Raw genomic sequence first — 12,795 nt, forward strand, 5'->3', positions numbered from 1 at the left:
ATTCTGCCTCTTTTCTCTTTTTTCCTTCCCCCGCCCCTCAGGATTTGCAGGGTTGGGAGGGTCTGAGATTTAAAGTCACTGGCCACGTCGTGATGTCGTAAAATCGGGAGCCCAGAGTTATCTTTATGTTGGCTTAAACTTAACTTAAAGCAGCCCGCAGTGCACCGGGGCTACAATACGTCCCAGGCTTTTATTACTAATATTATTATTGCTATTATTAATATTATTCGGGGGGCGGGTTTGGAGGGGGGAAACGAGCATCAAAGAAGTCACCAGACATAAAAGTAAAACTAATTCACACTGACTGGTTTATTGAACACTGGGACTTTCACATACACACTAAAACTCTTTATTGCAAGTTTACAATGATCATGTAAAATCAGTCCGAAAAAAAAATCCCACAAATAACCACGACGAAAAAAAAACCTAGCTACTGACTTTTTTAAAAACCTTCTGTTTTTCTTTTAAATAAGCCACTCTCTCACACTCTCTCTTTTTTTTCTCATTATTTCTAGCAAAGATCCATCCACCCTTGTGTGCTGTCTCGTATTTGTTTTTGTTCCCTGTTTTAAAATGTGATTTTTAAGCTTTTTTTTTCTCCACTCCCCCACATTTTTACCAAAAGAACTTCGCAGCTCCCTCGATCTTTGTACATTTGTAATGCAGAAGAGGGGGAGGGGGAAAAATGCATTTTAAAATTATTTTTTCGTGTTTTTTCTGCTGCATTTCTCCATTTAATTCATGGAACAGAACATTCAACCTCGACAACCCCCCCCCTCATCCCCCCTCCCCCCATTTTTTTTAATAAATAAAACCCTGAAACGGTGTAAAAAAAATAAAATAAACTGCAGGTACAGCCACGTGGCCTCATGCTATCCGACATGCACCTAAAGCCTGTGGTCTTGCGAGAGACCCCCTTTTTGATACGCTTGGAAAATAATAATTAATAATAATATTAATTAATAATAATAATAATAGGAAGGGGGGAAAGGAAGGAGGGAAAATAAAGGGAAAAGGGGGATGAAAATATATAGATATATATATATTAGATTCTATAAATAATCCAGAGTCATTCGTGTGCGGGTGTGCGGGTGTTTATAACCTGGTGATATCCTCTGTGCGCGGCTCCTGCGCGGCGGCGGGCGGCGGCTCCGCGGCCGCGGGGGCGGCGGGGGCGGCGGGGGCGGCCCGTACTTTGGTGTTGGGGAGCCGGTGGTCTTTTTTCCACTTCATGCGCCGGTTCTGGAACCAGATTTTGATCTGGCGCTCGGAGAGGCAGAGCGAGTGCGCGATCTCGATGCGCCGCCGCCGGGTCAGGTACCTGTTATAGTGAAACTCCTTCTCCAATTCCAAAACCTGCTGCCTCGTGTAAGCTGTCCGGGAGCGCTTGGGTTCCCCTCCGTTGTAATTGGGATTCACTGGGAGGGAAGAAAAAAAAAAAAAAAAAAAAAGGAGGGGGGGAAACGGGGGAAAACGCCAAAAATAAAAATAAATAAAAAATAAAAAGGAGGGAAAATAATTAGCATGAATAGAAGCGAGAAAGAGCCCGAGAAACAGCAGAGAGAAGTGGAGCAGCTTGAGAGGCAAAAAGTAATAGGCTTAAATAGGTAATAAAGAACTTTGGGCAGCTCAAGAGTTGCTATTCTAATAGGAAGGGGTTTCCCTGGCTCAAAAGCCTGAATTATTTATGCCCCCCGTACAAAGCTCTCCGAGTTTCACACATACATAACAGAGCGAGCCACATGGCTCCGGCTGCCCACAGTAGCGCGGCTATAAAATTTATGGTGGGTGTAATTACCCATTCGGAGTCGTAAATCCAGTTCAATTGTGCTAACCCAAAGACTCTCATGGAAGGGAAGGAAATAAAAAAAAAAAAAGGAGAGAGGAAGAGAGAGAGAGGGAAGCACAGGGAGAGCATGGGGTGGGAAAAATATATATATTTATATTTTTTTTTAAATCAGCGAGCAGCGCGACGGAGAGGAAAAGAAAAGTTGCATACCGGTACTGACGTGGATTTTTTTCATCCAGGGATAGACTATGGGCTGTTTGGAGGCTGTGCTGGTGGGATGCTCGGGGTTTGGCTGGCCGCAGGCGGCGGGGGCCGGGGAAGGAGTGGTGGTGGCAGCAGAGGTGACAAGAGCAGCCTGCTCGCAGAGCTGCTGCGCCTTCTCCGAGAGGTGTTGGCCTCCTGGAGGTGGCCCGTGTCCCCTTTGGTGGCCGGCCGGGTTGCCGGCAGCTTGGATACTAGCACAGCTGTACTGGCGGTCGGGGAAGGAGGGTCGTGGCACTGGGTACAGCTCTTGATGGTGATGCTGATAGCTGGACTCCCTTGTCCGGCTATAATATTCCGGACTGTGGTCTGGGATGTAATTATTTTGCGAATATTCCTCGCATGGAGGAAATTTCGGATCGATGTAGTTAGAGTCCATCAAATAAGAGCTCATGATCATTAATTTCTGGAGTGGAAAATAATTTTTCTCGCTTTGTCGTTTTTCTGCTCCATAAAGCCCTCCTACTAGCTGGCGACCCCGTAAAGTTACTTTCACCATGTGACTCCCCCGGCCAATCACACCCGCCAGCCCAGTCCCCGGATAAGGAACCAAAAGCTTTTTTTTTTTTTTTTTCCTTCTTTTTTTGAAAAAAAAAAAAAAAAAAAAGCAGCCCCAAATTATTGTGGGGCCGCCGAGGTTGGGAGCGCGAGTGGGAGCCTGGGGGGCCGTGGGGGATCCCCCCCTCCTCCCCACCTCCTGGAGGGGGGAAGGGAGGGGGGGTCCGTCCCGTCCCGCCCCGCCGCCGCCCCTCACCGCGGCCTCTGGGCTCGGCTGGGAACAATGAGGGGAGACCCCCCCTCTCTTTCCTGTGAACGTGAGCGTCGCCCCCCCACCCTGCGGAGCTCAAGGAGGAGGGGGGGGTCCCAATCCAACCCCCCCACACACACCAGCACCCCTCACTCTGTAGCGGGGAGGAAAGGGACATTGCAGGGGGGGGAGGAGGGGGGGTACAAGGCAGGTCAGTGGCGATGCCAGGACATCTGGTGGCTTGTGTCGTGTCCCCCCCCATCCTCCTAGCAACCCCCCCCCCCCTTCTCCCCTCCTCCCCCCCTCTAAAACGGGGGGGAGAGAGTTAAACACTGTCAGCATCCCCGGGGCGGGGGGGGACGTGGGATAAGTTACCTGGAAGGTTTGCGGAGAGCGACGTTATTTCCAAGGCTCCAAAGGGACATGGAGGGACACGGGGTGGGGGGGGACATCTCACATGCCCCCCCCTCCCCGAGGGTCCCCTGGGGTGGCGCTGCCTACTTTCCCACGCCCTCGGGGCGAGGAGACAACGACAGTGGGGACCCCCCATCCTTCCCCCTTCCCACCGGGATCCTCCCCCCCAAAATCCTGCTGCTTTCTCTTTATTTGCGCCCCTTTTTGCCCTTGGTGCTCTAGAGCTGCAAGTAACACCCAAGAGCACCCAACAACACAAGTGTGCGCACCCAGGGCCTCCGTCCTTGAGCCGGCCATTTAACCCGCTCTTTTTCCCCAAATCCAGAATTATTCTATTATTGTCATTCTTACAAACCCCCCTTTTCTAGGGGACAGAGAGGGGGGTTAATAGGAAGCAGGGGCTGAGGATCCTCTCAGGCGGCAGAAAAACCTCCCTGCACCTTAAGCAAATAATAATAAAAAATGCTGGCAGCGTTTTGGGGAGTTTCTCGGAGTTTCTTCAATTAGGGCTTTTATCTATGGCTCACACTAAAGAGAGGGGCCGAGGAGGGAGGTGGGATATTCCCTTCTCGGGCTTGATAACAATTATAGTCGAAAAATCATAGCTCGCAGGGCATTGCCATATTTTACTTGATAACAATAAAAGTGACACATAAAGTTAACTGTTTATGTTTTATTTATTAGACTAAATGTGCCAGCGGTGTCGAAGGCTTTTGGCTGGTTGTTACAGCTTTTTATGGGGTTGTAAAACGCCATAAATCAGTCAGGGCGAAATGGTCGGGGCTCTTTTGTGCTCTTGGCTGCGAGTTGTGTTTGCGGTAGCTGCTGGTTCTTCTGGAGAGGAAAAAAAAAAAGTAATAATGGGATTTTTTTCGGGGGGGGGGGTGATTTTGATTTTTATCGGCCCCACCCGCCTCCACCCCCAAATCGTCACCGTGATTTCGCTCTACTTTATTATTATTACTATTATTATTTATTTTATTTTGCTTGTTTTATAACGAGCTGTGCGCTTGGATAAACTACCTTTTAAAATGACACAGCCCGGCTTGGCGGATTTAATTAGGGCGGTCGCAATTAAGGGCATCAAAGGCGAGCTGGGGGGGCGGGGGGAGAGGGGCTTCACAAGGCTCTGGCATCGTCCATATATTCCCCTAGAGACGAATTTGTGACTTTTGCGACGCTTACACAAATTCGAGCCTACAGGGTACATATAGGCGACGGGCGAGGGTTGCGGGGCAAAGGGGCTACCTCCCCTCCCCAAAATTCCCTCTTCTTGGCCCAAAGAGGGGGCAGAGGCCACTGGTCCAACTTGAGCTGGCCGCAGCCAGGGGAGGCTTTGCCTATTTGTGGCGGATTCCGCCCCCCGCCCCGAAAGCAAAGAGCGAGATCCATATATAAATATATATATGAATATATATATATATATATATATATATATATGAATATATATATTTATATATGTGTTGGCACTCAGACAGGGAATAACTCTCTCACTCGCTTGGCTGTTACTTAGCACTTCTTGTTTTTATTGGCATCTGATCCACAGGGCTTGACTAAGTGCTCCCCCCGTGCCCCGACGAAGCTGGTTCCTTCCTAAAGTTAAATATATATATATCTATACATCGAGGACTTATGTGCCTATATGGGGACACACTCTTTGCACCAGCAGGTAAAAATCCCTGCTCTTTCCAGAGGAGTTTCAGAGCTGGGGAGTGAGAGTGTGTGGAAATGGGAGCTCAAAGGTAGAGGGGAGAAATACATGAATAAAAATGTATGCTGGAACCCAAAACGTTGATTTAAATATATCCAATAAATTCCTCTTCCCCAGCTATACTTCATTCTGCCCAAACACCTCAGCCTCATGCGGGGTTTTGACATTTATAGTTCCGACTGATGCAACAACTTTATTCCAAGGCTGAGGGGATATTGAATAAAGATGGAGAGTTAATAAAGTAATTTTTACCTACGCACACCCTTTCCCCCCGCTCCCTTCCTTTAGAATATATGGTTTTCAATAAGCCCCAGCAGAATAAATAAATATCTACAGGTAGTTCTCTGAAAAATAGAGAATGGGCTTTAAAAATAAATAAATAAATAAATAAAGGAGGGGGGAGAGGAATAAAAGCAAAAGAAAACAACCATAATCCAAAGGTTTAGGGGGGAAAAATGCAAGGCATGAAAGTCACCTCAGAATCCCTGAACATCCTGGTCCCCAAACTGGAAGCCCCTAAACTCTTTGCTCTCCCTGCTCTGGATGACCAAGGGGGAAAGTGTCTCGATTCGCCCTGTTTGCCCTTTTTTTTTTTTTTTTTCTCTCCTCCCCAGTTCCCAACACAAATTTGTATTTTTTTCCAGAAAGAAAAAAAAAAAGCGCCTCGCTCCTGCAGGGTTCCCTCGTCGAGCTCCACCCAGCCCCTGTGTGCGCGGCTTGCCCCGAATTTCATACAATTCACACAAAAAAAAATCCCATTTCCCCCCTTGCTTGGTCTGGGGGGCAGGTTTTTACCCCGTCTTCTCTCCCTCCCTCCCCTTATAAACTAGAGCTTTTTGCCCAAGTATTTGGGTGATTTTTGTATTTTTATTTATTTATGTTTCAACCGCCTCCTGCTTTTTTTTTCCTCCCCCCTTGCTTTCCATAAAATAAAGTCTGCAAGGACGTGTGAAGAATAGTTGTACAAGAATCTGGCTCTTTTGTCTATAAAAGCAGCCCTCCCACCGCTCTCCATCCCTCGTCCCCCCAGCAGCACCACGATAAACACTTCGGGAGGGACCAAAAAAAAAAAAGAAAGAAAGAAAAAAAAATCCCACAGAAACACAGAACCTCACTATTAAAAAAAATAATAATAATATATTTTCTTTTTTTTTTTTCCTTTTAGTACCTTGGTACCAGGTTGAAAATATATATATATGGATGTGGTTCCCGTTGCAGGAGCATTTTGAAGTACAAAGCGCCTTTCTGACAGTACTGAAGAAAAATAAGTGTGCATTGTCTCTCCGGATTCATTGTGTTCGCTATTACCATACTGACCGTTTGGTAACCTGTACCTCGGCCCATTAGCAATCTGTGCTTTCTAGAAAAAAATGAAGTACCTATCTACTGGGGTTTTGTTATTCAGGGTTTCGTAATAATAGAAAAACAACGGGGAAAGGGAAAAAAATAAAAGAAAAAAAAATAGCCACTTGGCGTTGTATGAACTCTGCCTGTTCCAGGCTGGAAATAAATTTGGGGAGTGGAGTTTTATTCTGAGAGTTTAGAGGCTTGGTTGGAGGTGATTATGGCATAATAAGTTATAGGAGTGGGAAGGGGAGGAAAGACTGATTTATACATACATATACATATATCTATACATTTTGTTCAGGAAAAAAAAATACTTAGTGTCTCTCTGGCACATACAACGATAGGCAATTAATTAAAATTTAATTTTCCCTAACAACTTGAAAGCACGAATCGCACGGAAACCTTTCTTTCCTTATTTCTCCTTTTTTTTTTTTTTTTTTTGTTCCCGCACAATGCAAATAGACAGGTCTAATTTATGCAAAGAAATATGCAAATGTTTAATTGATTTTTTTCCCTTAAATCTGTTGTCAGTTAAAAGTAATGAATCGGCCTAAAACGATTTTAATAAGCAAAGGCTGTCACCCAAATTCCTCGCCGGCGCATTTTTCTTGCGAGCCGCTTTCGTCTCAAAGAAACTAATAATGTAAATATTTATCCCTTCGTTTTCAAATATTAAAGACGAATCCCTCTTGTTTGTTTGGGGAAAAAAATAAAAGGGGGGGAGAGGGAAAGATGCAAAACAGTTTCTCAATCTCCCTCTCCCCTCCTTCCACCCCCCTCCCCTTCTCACCCCACCCTGGAATTCAATTTTCTGCAAATCTCGTTGAAAGTGGCTTTTTAAAAAGTGGGCGCATTTTAATATTGGTTAGACAGCGTGACCTGAATTTCACCTCAACTGTTTGACTTGATCCAATAGGTCACTGCCAAGGAGTTATTGATGGGGGAACTCCATTGAAATTTCTCTCCTCACAAATGGCCTTTAGATCTTCTAGCGAGTTCAATAACTAGTTATAATGTAGAAGGGGAAAAATGAAGCCCAGAGGCAAACTAATTTGATGTTTCATTTTTATGCTGGAGAAATTGTTGGTTTTTGTTCCCCTCACCTCCCGCTCTACCCCTCTCTCCCTCACCAAAAGAGAAAATATATGTATATATACTTTTTTCTATATACGGTTTGAGTGGGGAGCCCTTTTAGGCGAGCTGAGATTTGGCCGTGTTATAAATGCCTTTCGGTATTATTTATATTCTAATGGGCTCTGGCGCTTCAGCCCGTGAACTCTCGAGGACTTGGCGCAGAGGCCAAAATGCAACTTGATTTTTGGTAGGAAATACACTTTTTAACCTCAAAAAAGAAGGTGGTTTAAAATAAATCCGAGCGGCCCCATAATCGACTTAGAGCTCGAGTGGCTCCAACTTCTCGTGCGGCCTCCAAGGCCCCTCTCTGTGCTGCCCCCCGGATCAGCAGCAAACCTGACCCTCCAGGAGTAACTTTAAGCCCTAAAAATTCAGCTTTTATGGGATTTTATTCCTTGGGCTTGCACTGGTTTGCACTATTTAATACAATTACATCCTGATTCTCCTCTACCATTTTATTATTATTACTTAATTTTATTTTATCTTATTTAGGTCTGAGAAGAAGAATGGTGGGGGGTTCCTTTTTCCAGATCCATTTTTAGACGCAAATATATATATAAATATGTATATATATACATTGTGGTCAGGGCTTGCTGCTGCCAGAAGCAGAGCAAGACCCCGGAAGAGGGTTGGGGGTCATTCTTAAGTGACATATACACTGGAGACACGCTTCCTCCTTGAGTTTTTATTTATTAATTAATTTATTTATTTATTGCGAGGAACAGCCTACTCATAATGACCCAGCGCATCACGGCTGAGCCATAGGTTAAGTCGGAAAGAAAACATTGGTCTTGCTATGGGGTCGGGAGAAAGTTTCAAGGGAAAGTGATCCTGAAAGGGGGGGTCTGGGGCGGGGGGGCTTATGGCAGCCCATTAACAGCTCTATAGCTGTTATTGTATAGGGTGGAAATATATACAAACTTTCGGCTGCCCCTGATGTGGAGGGTTCGCACTTGAGCAGTGCTTAGAGCTCCCTCAGCTCCCTTCGGAGTGACAATATTAATTATTAACGTCCCCCCTCGTGTCCCCCCCCGCATCAGCCGCCTGCCCCAGCCCCCTCTCGTGTTTGCAAATGCCCTTCGGAGCTTCGATAACGTCCCGGCCCTTTTGCTTGGGACTGAGGGAGAAAATAAATTTGTAAATATATTTTTAAAAGAGCAAAGGGGAAGTTTTTATGGATTAAGGCACTCAAGGGACGCGAGGATGAACAACTTTCACGCTGCTCGGGAAGTTAATCCGGCCCCAGCTGGGCGTTGATACGGAGGAATTTGAGAAAACGAAAAAAAATGAGGGGAGAGGAAGGAAAAAATAAAAAGGGGGGATGAGGGGAAAAAAATAAGAGAGAAAAAGGAAGAATAAGATCTTCTTTTAGTCCCAGAGTAAATCTCTGCCAGGCATCTCGCAGGCTTCATTTGCAGGGAGGCAGAAAGCTGCAGCCTCCCTGCCTCAGCCCCCCACGGCAATGAGGGGTTGGAGGGGTGAAAGAAAATAAAAAAACACTCGAATAAAATAAAATCTTCCCCTTCCCCCGTCTTGGCCGGAGGACCCTCTCCCTTTCCCCCGCCCCGGGTAGTTTAACCGCCCGGGCTCGTCCCTTTTGACACTCTTTGCAATTAAAAATCAATCGGTGCCGTGGATGCCTCGGGGGACACAATCTCATCACCGAGCACTCCCCCCACCCCCCATTTTATTTTATTTTAATTTTAGCAAGAAAAAGACAGTCCAAATCTCCCCCTCCATTTTTTTTCCCCCTCTTAGCAAACCCATCCCTGCCCGGTGCCTAATGAGATCCTCGGCCCACGTCGATGCGCTGAGAGCCTCGATCAATAGGCGGCCGGTTATTAAAACCTTTAGGTGTCCCTCGCTCTGCATGGCGGGCTTGTTATTTAAGGGAAGCATCTTCGGGAATCAAACTCACGGCGCGGAGGAGTCAACGCTTGGGTTAAAGGCGAGGCCCCTATAGCTGCCCCTATAGCATCACATGGAGGGCAGATCCAGGCATTTTGGAGCAATTTGCTGTGAGGGGGAATTAAATGATGGCTTCAAGTCGTGTCCCGGACTGCGGAGAGGTGCAAACCCGCTCTTAAACCTCCTCTTACACATGCTGGTCCCGGCGCACATATGCAGCGCCAGGCGCATTTGCAGCTCCCGAACCTCCGAACCGAGCGGGCCTGGGGGAAACGCACCTGAGCCTTGACAGCTTGTGGAGAACTTTATTATTTCGTAGAGAGGGGTATTTTGCTCATCCTGCCCCCATTTGGCATAGAGGGGAGAAAAAAAGAGCGCGGTAGGATGCAGGGAAGAGGCAACGTCTCAGCCTTAAGGGTAATATCCCCTCAGAGACAACACGTCAACCCGCAACCGGCCCACGGGGACGTGCGTTTTTAAGGGCTGGAAGTGACTCGGGAAGAGGCTCCTCGTGCAGCTCGTTCGCGTGTGGCATTTATTTATTTATTTATCTATTTATTTCCACCAGGGTACTTTCAGTTTAATCTTTCGCAGCGCAATAAACTATTATCTTAGTTAATCCCCAAGGCGAATCCATCAAGGCCCTTTTAATCAAGCTGCGTCTCCCTCCCGGTCCTCGGCCCCGCTTTTGGGGAAGATGCTTCGGCCCCCGGGGGTGGTCTGGGGAGCAGGTTCCCCTCCTCGGAGGGGCCATTAGGATTCCGCAGGCATTGGGGAGCCGCAGGAGCCCATCACTCACGGGAAAGGGGGAAAAAAATAAAAGGAGCAAGAGGAGCCGCAGGGATGATAGAGAGGAGAAGGCCGCCGCCAGCATCAATCCCGACCCTGATAAGAAACTGGCGGCTTTCTTGGGGGCAAAATCATTACAAATAACTATAAATAAATATAAATAAGTATAAAATGACAATAAATAAAAAAGCCCTCTCGCCTGGGCTGGGGATGCTTGAGGTGGAGGGGGGAATAAATAAATCCCAAATGGTGAGGCCGGCCGAGCTAGGTAAGGTGTGTGGGTTTGGAGAGGAGGGAGGAGGAAGGGGACAGAATTTTGTCCAGAAGACACGGTGACGGAGGGCACATGTGGCCTTGCTAGGGGTCAAACCCACCCCCGTCCCCCCCCAGCTCTGTCCTCTCCTTTGAAGCATCCCGGAGCCGCGCATAAAACAGCTGCACATTCATCACTTCTCCCCTTGCGCATCGGGGCCGAGCAGATCTTTTATTAATTATTTATTATTATTATTATCATTAAAAGAATCCTATTTCTCCACCCTATTTCAGAGAAATCATTTCGACAGAAAGGTAAGCGGCGAGGAACAGACACAGAGGTAAAGAGTCAGGGAGAGCCTGCAGGTAAATATTTTCCTACCTCCAGCACACAAAGGGGCTTTATTTTTCATCGAGAAGTGACAAAAAATAAGGAAAAAATTAGAGAGGTTTAAAAAAAAGGAAGAAGCGGGATTTTGGTTGCTGTTTGCTTGCTTTTAAAACGCAGGAGCACCAGCGGGCGATTTATTCACAACGACACCAGCAAGAGGTTGGATTTGAGCACGCAGGGCCGCGCACACCTGGGTGCACGTGTCATTTCTCGCTACATAGGTCCCCCTCTCGCCTATATGCACCTATAGAGGCGCATATAGGGGGTAGCTTGTACAAAGTGACCTGCCCCCCCCCCCCCAAAAAAAAGAAGAAGAAGGAAAAAAGCACCCGCTTTCTGAGGGCTGCAGAGCCCAGGGGCTCTACTAAGGGAAGAAGAGACCTTGCAGTGAGGAGGAGGATGGCCGGGCTGCCCGGGAGAAGAAGGCCAACCTTCCTCCACGCGCCGATTCCAAAACCCAGAGGTTTTGCCTGGAAAGGGACCCATTTTTGCTCGGGGACCCCTTTCACTTAGCTCGACGTTAGGTCATTTTTTCTCCTTTGAGGCTTCCTCCTCAGTTCTCCCAAACCCAGGACTTTTTGGGGGAATGCAGAAGGTCCCGTTCTCCTGCTGACGCTTTGGAGGTGCGGGCAGAAGAGGAAGAGGAGGGCTGGGGAGGAAGGCAGGTGGGGGCAGAGCTGCTTCGTGGCTCATCCTTGGGAGGCAAAGGCCGGGTGAGAGCGACGGGTCCTGCTTTCCCCAGCCCGGCGGTGACCTCGGTCCCTCCCTCGAGGACACAGGGAGGGAGGGAAGGAGCGGGGGGGACTTTGCGGGTGAACGAGGGGACTGGAAATAAAAAGGAGGGGAAGATAAAGCCCAGAGAAAAGCAGGAATCGCATCCCAAGAGCCGGCCGGGACTGGGCTGCTCCCTGCTCCGGGCTGCTGCCGGGAGCGGAAGGACGTGGGGGTGCCCGGAGCGAACCATCATTTTGGGCAGAAAAGGAGAGTTGGTGGGACAAGAATGCAGGGGAAAGAGGGTGAGGAATAAAGGAGAGAGGCAAGATGGGGTGAAAGAGGAAGAGAAATACAGACAGGAAGGGAAAGAGAGGGAAAAAATGAGTGGGAGAGAAGGAGGGAAGGAAAGGCGCGGAAGAAGGGGGAAAGAGGAGAAGAGAAGAGAAGAGAAGAGAAGAGAAGAGAAGAGAAGAGAAGAGAAGAGAAGAGAAGAGAAGAGAAGAGAAGAGAAGAGAAGAGAAGAGAAGAGAAGAGAAGAGAAGAGAAGAGAAGAGAAGAGAAGAGAGAAGAGAGAAAGAGTCAGTGAGGAAAGAAGAAAATAAATAGAAAAGAGAAGGAAAGTAGGAAAGAAAGGAGGATCGGAGGAAAAACAAAAGGAGGGAGAAAAGGTGGAAAGAAGGGAATAAGAAAAAGAAGGAAAAAGGGAAGGAGAGAGGTGTATTTGAGTATACCCAGGGCAGGACAGAAGAGATCTCTTGGTGTCCTTTGCTGAGTCTGGGTTTGTTTTTTAGGGTTTTTTTTGTTTTTGTTTTTTTGCGGTTTGGGGTTTGTTTGTGTGTCGTGACTGGTCCCCCCCCGCTTTCGGAGACGAGCTGGGGGCCCTTTACAGCCCCGGCGCCGCGGCCCCCGCCCGCTTCCTGCCATCACAGCGGCCACCTCGCTGCGTTTACGACCCCTCGGCCCGGCCCTCCCTCATCCTGGCAGGAAAAAAAAAAAAGAAAAGAAAGAAAGAAAAAGAAAACTCGTCCTGCAATAAAAGTCTAGCCGGTCAGCCCCTTGTGCGGGAGATGAAACGGCCGCTGGGCCACCCCAGCCCCTAAAACGGCAGAGCGAAGGCACTGGTTTCGAGAGAGGTCAAGGGGGGCTCGGGATCCTACAAATAAAACGAACAAAAAAATCATAACATGCTGCTGTCTCCCTCTATTTTCTCCGTCTCCAAAATTACACGAAAAAAAAGTAATGACATATATATATATATTTAAAGAATTGCGCGCCGAGGCTCTTCCCTCCGCACCGCGACTTGGCTTGGATTCCTCGCTGCGGATCGTGCGAGGATT

At 47.7% G+C, this 12,795-nt stretch overlaps 2 protein-coding genes across 2 annotated transcripts in view; both read right to left on the bottom strand.

The window, feature by feature from the left end:
• Positions 1-1,041: 1,041 nt before the first annotated feature.
• HOXC4 (homeobox C4) lies at positions 1,042-2,651 on the bottom strand. The gene is made up of 2 exons (XM_010221465.2): positions 2,000-2,651; positions 1,042-1,418 (listed from the first exon to the last, which is right to left on the bottom strand). The coding sequence occupies exons 1-2, from the start codon at positions 2,547-2,549 to the stop codon at positions 1,096-1,098; spliced, it is 873 nt and encodes a 290-aa protein (XP_010219767.2). The 5' UTR covers positions 2,550-2,651; the 3' UTR covers positions 1,042-1,095.
• A 1,219-nt stretch (positions 2,652-3,870) lies between these two features.
• HOXC6 (homeobox C6) overlaps positions 3,871-12,795 on the bottom strand; it is a 37,330-nt gene continuing 28,405 nt past the window's right edge. The window contains exon 2 of the transcript XR_015914016.1: positions 3,871-4,046. The gene's annotated coding sequence lies outside the window, so the exon portion shown is untranslated. The remainder of the gene's footprint in view (positions 4,047-12,795) is intronic.

This window comes from Tinamus guttatus, unplaced genomic scaffold, assembly GCF_059628265.1.
Source record: "Tinamus guttatus ecotype Peru unplaced genomic scaffold, ASM5962826v1 Tinamus_guttatus_pri_ptg000699l, whole genome shotgun sequence".
In the NCBI taxonomy this organism is placed as follows: Eukaryota; Metazoa; Chordata; class Aves; order Tinamiformes; family Tinamidae; genus Tinamus; species Tinamus guttatus.